The sequence below is a fragment of the Pterocles gutturalis genome, unplaced genomic scaffold (assembly GCF_000699245.1).
Source record: "Pterocles gutturalis isolate BGI_N339 unplaced genomic scaffold, ASM69924v1 scaffold48068, whole genome shotgun sequence".
Lineage (NCBI taxonomy): Eukaryota > Metazoa > Chordata > Aves > Pterocliformes > Pteroclidae > Pterocles > Pterocles gutturalis.
Window position 1 is genome coordinate 1 of NW_010122246.1, and position 1,631 is coordinate 1,631.

Below are 1,631 nucleotides of genomic sequence, written 5' to 3' on the forward strand. Positions count from 1 at the left end.
AAAGAGAAGCTGGAGTTCATCCTGGCGGCCCACCGGCCTGCCTGCAAGATGCCTGAGGAGCTGCGCTTCTCTGAGGAGCTGGCAGCTGCCACTGCACTGGACCTGGGCACTCCTAGTCCCCCTGTGACTGAGGAGGCTGCCTTTGCCCTGCCACTCATGGCTGAGGCACCCCCAGCTGTGCCACCCAAAGAGACCGGTGGCAGTGGGCTGGAGCTCAAGGCTGAGCCCTTCGATGAGCTGCTTTTCTCCACGGGGCCACGGGAGGCCTCCCGCTCAGTGCCCGACATGGACCTGCCTGGGGCCTCCTCCTTCTACGTGTCGGACTGGGAGACACTGGGTGCAGGGACCAGTGGTGAGCTGGAGCCCCTCTGCACCCCTGTGGTGACCTGCACTCCGTGCCCCAGCACCTACACCTCCACCTTTGTCTTCACCTACCCTGAGGCGGATCCTTTCCCCAGCTGTGCTGCTGCGCACCGGAAGGGCAGCAGCAGCAATGAGCCCTCGTCTGACTCCCTCAGCTCCCCCACCCTCCTCGCCTTGTGAGGGGCTCCAGCACTGACTGACCTGCTGGGTCCCCTCCCCTGCCCATGCACCCCCACGGACTTGCTGCTGTGCCCCATGGGGCTCCCCGGGCCTGGGGAGGGCCCTGCCACCGCCACCCCCCTGGCTGGCCTGGTGCCCTGCAGCCTGGCAGAGTGCCCTGCAACGAGGCCTCGTACCTCTTCCAGAGATGTAGCAAATCGCATGGAGTTTGTCTTGTCCCCAATGGCCCATCTATGAGAGCTGGTAGTCTGTAGCATGTCCACATGGCTGGGTAGGTGACTCCCTCCCCTCCTTAGTATCACTAGCATTAACTAATTAATCTCTTGGTTTTAAATGATTGGAATTTAACCTGGTGCTGGGTATCTCCAACTTGTATCTAGTGCAGCTGATTAACAATAACTACTGTGTTCCTGGCAATATCGTGTTCTGATGACTTAGCAATGACCCATCTTACGTGGGGGGAAAGAGACTCTATTTTCTAGTAGGTAGATAAATAGCTATATCCATGTACTGTAGTTCTACATTGATGTTCATTGTAACTTTACTGATCATGCATTGTTGAGGTGGTCTGAATGTTCTGACATAAGTTTTCCATGAAAACGTTTTTATTGTGTTTTTAATTTATTTATTAATATGGATTCTCAGATATTTATATTTTTATTTTATTTTTTTCTACCTTGAGGTCTTTTTTGACATGTGGAAAGTGAATTTGGATGAAACTTAAGCATTGTTTGCTTATTATTGTTCGGAGACATTGTCAATAAAAGCATTTAAGTTGACTGCTGGAGCTATCCTTGTGTTACCTTTTGCATTGCTTCCCTGTGACCCTAAAGGGGTTCCCTAGCCTCTAATTTGGGCTGGGCTTGATAAACTGGAGACTAGTGCTAGCTGCCTGAGGCACTGGGTGCATTGGGGCAAGAATACCATTAAGGCAAGACCTGTCCTTACCCTGGTGTTAGTCAGGGCTGGTTCTGGCTACACCCTTCCCACCCATCCTGCTGGGCAGCAGAGGCACTCCTTATGGCCTTCCCAATCTGATCTGTCTGAGTCTGGTCCCCTCCTCCTCTGTGCCTCTGTGTGTCACCTGC

General features: G+C 53.1%; 1 protein-coding gene across 1 annotated transcript; it reads left to right on the forward strand.

Annotated features, from left to right (window-relative positions):
* Window positions 1-3: 3 nt before the first annotated feature.
* FOS (FBJ murine osteosarcoma viral oncogene homolog) lies at window positions 4-1,330 on the forward strand (the record flags this gene model as incomplete). Its single annotated transcript, XM_010077457.1, has 1 exon — window positions 4-1,330. A coding segment is annotated over one exon (540 nt), but the record flags the coding sequence as incomplete, so codon positions are not given.
* Window positions 1,331-1,631: the final 301 nt, after the last annotated feature.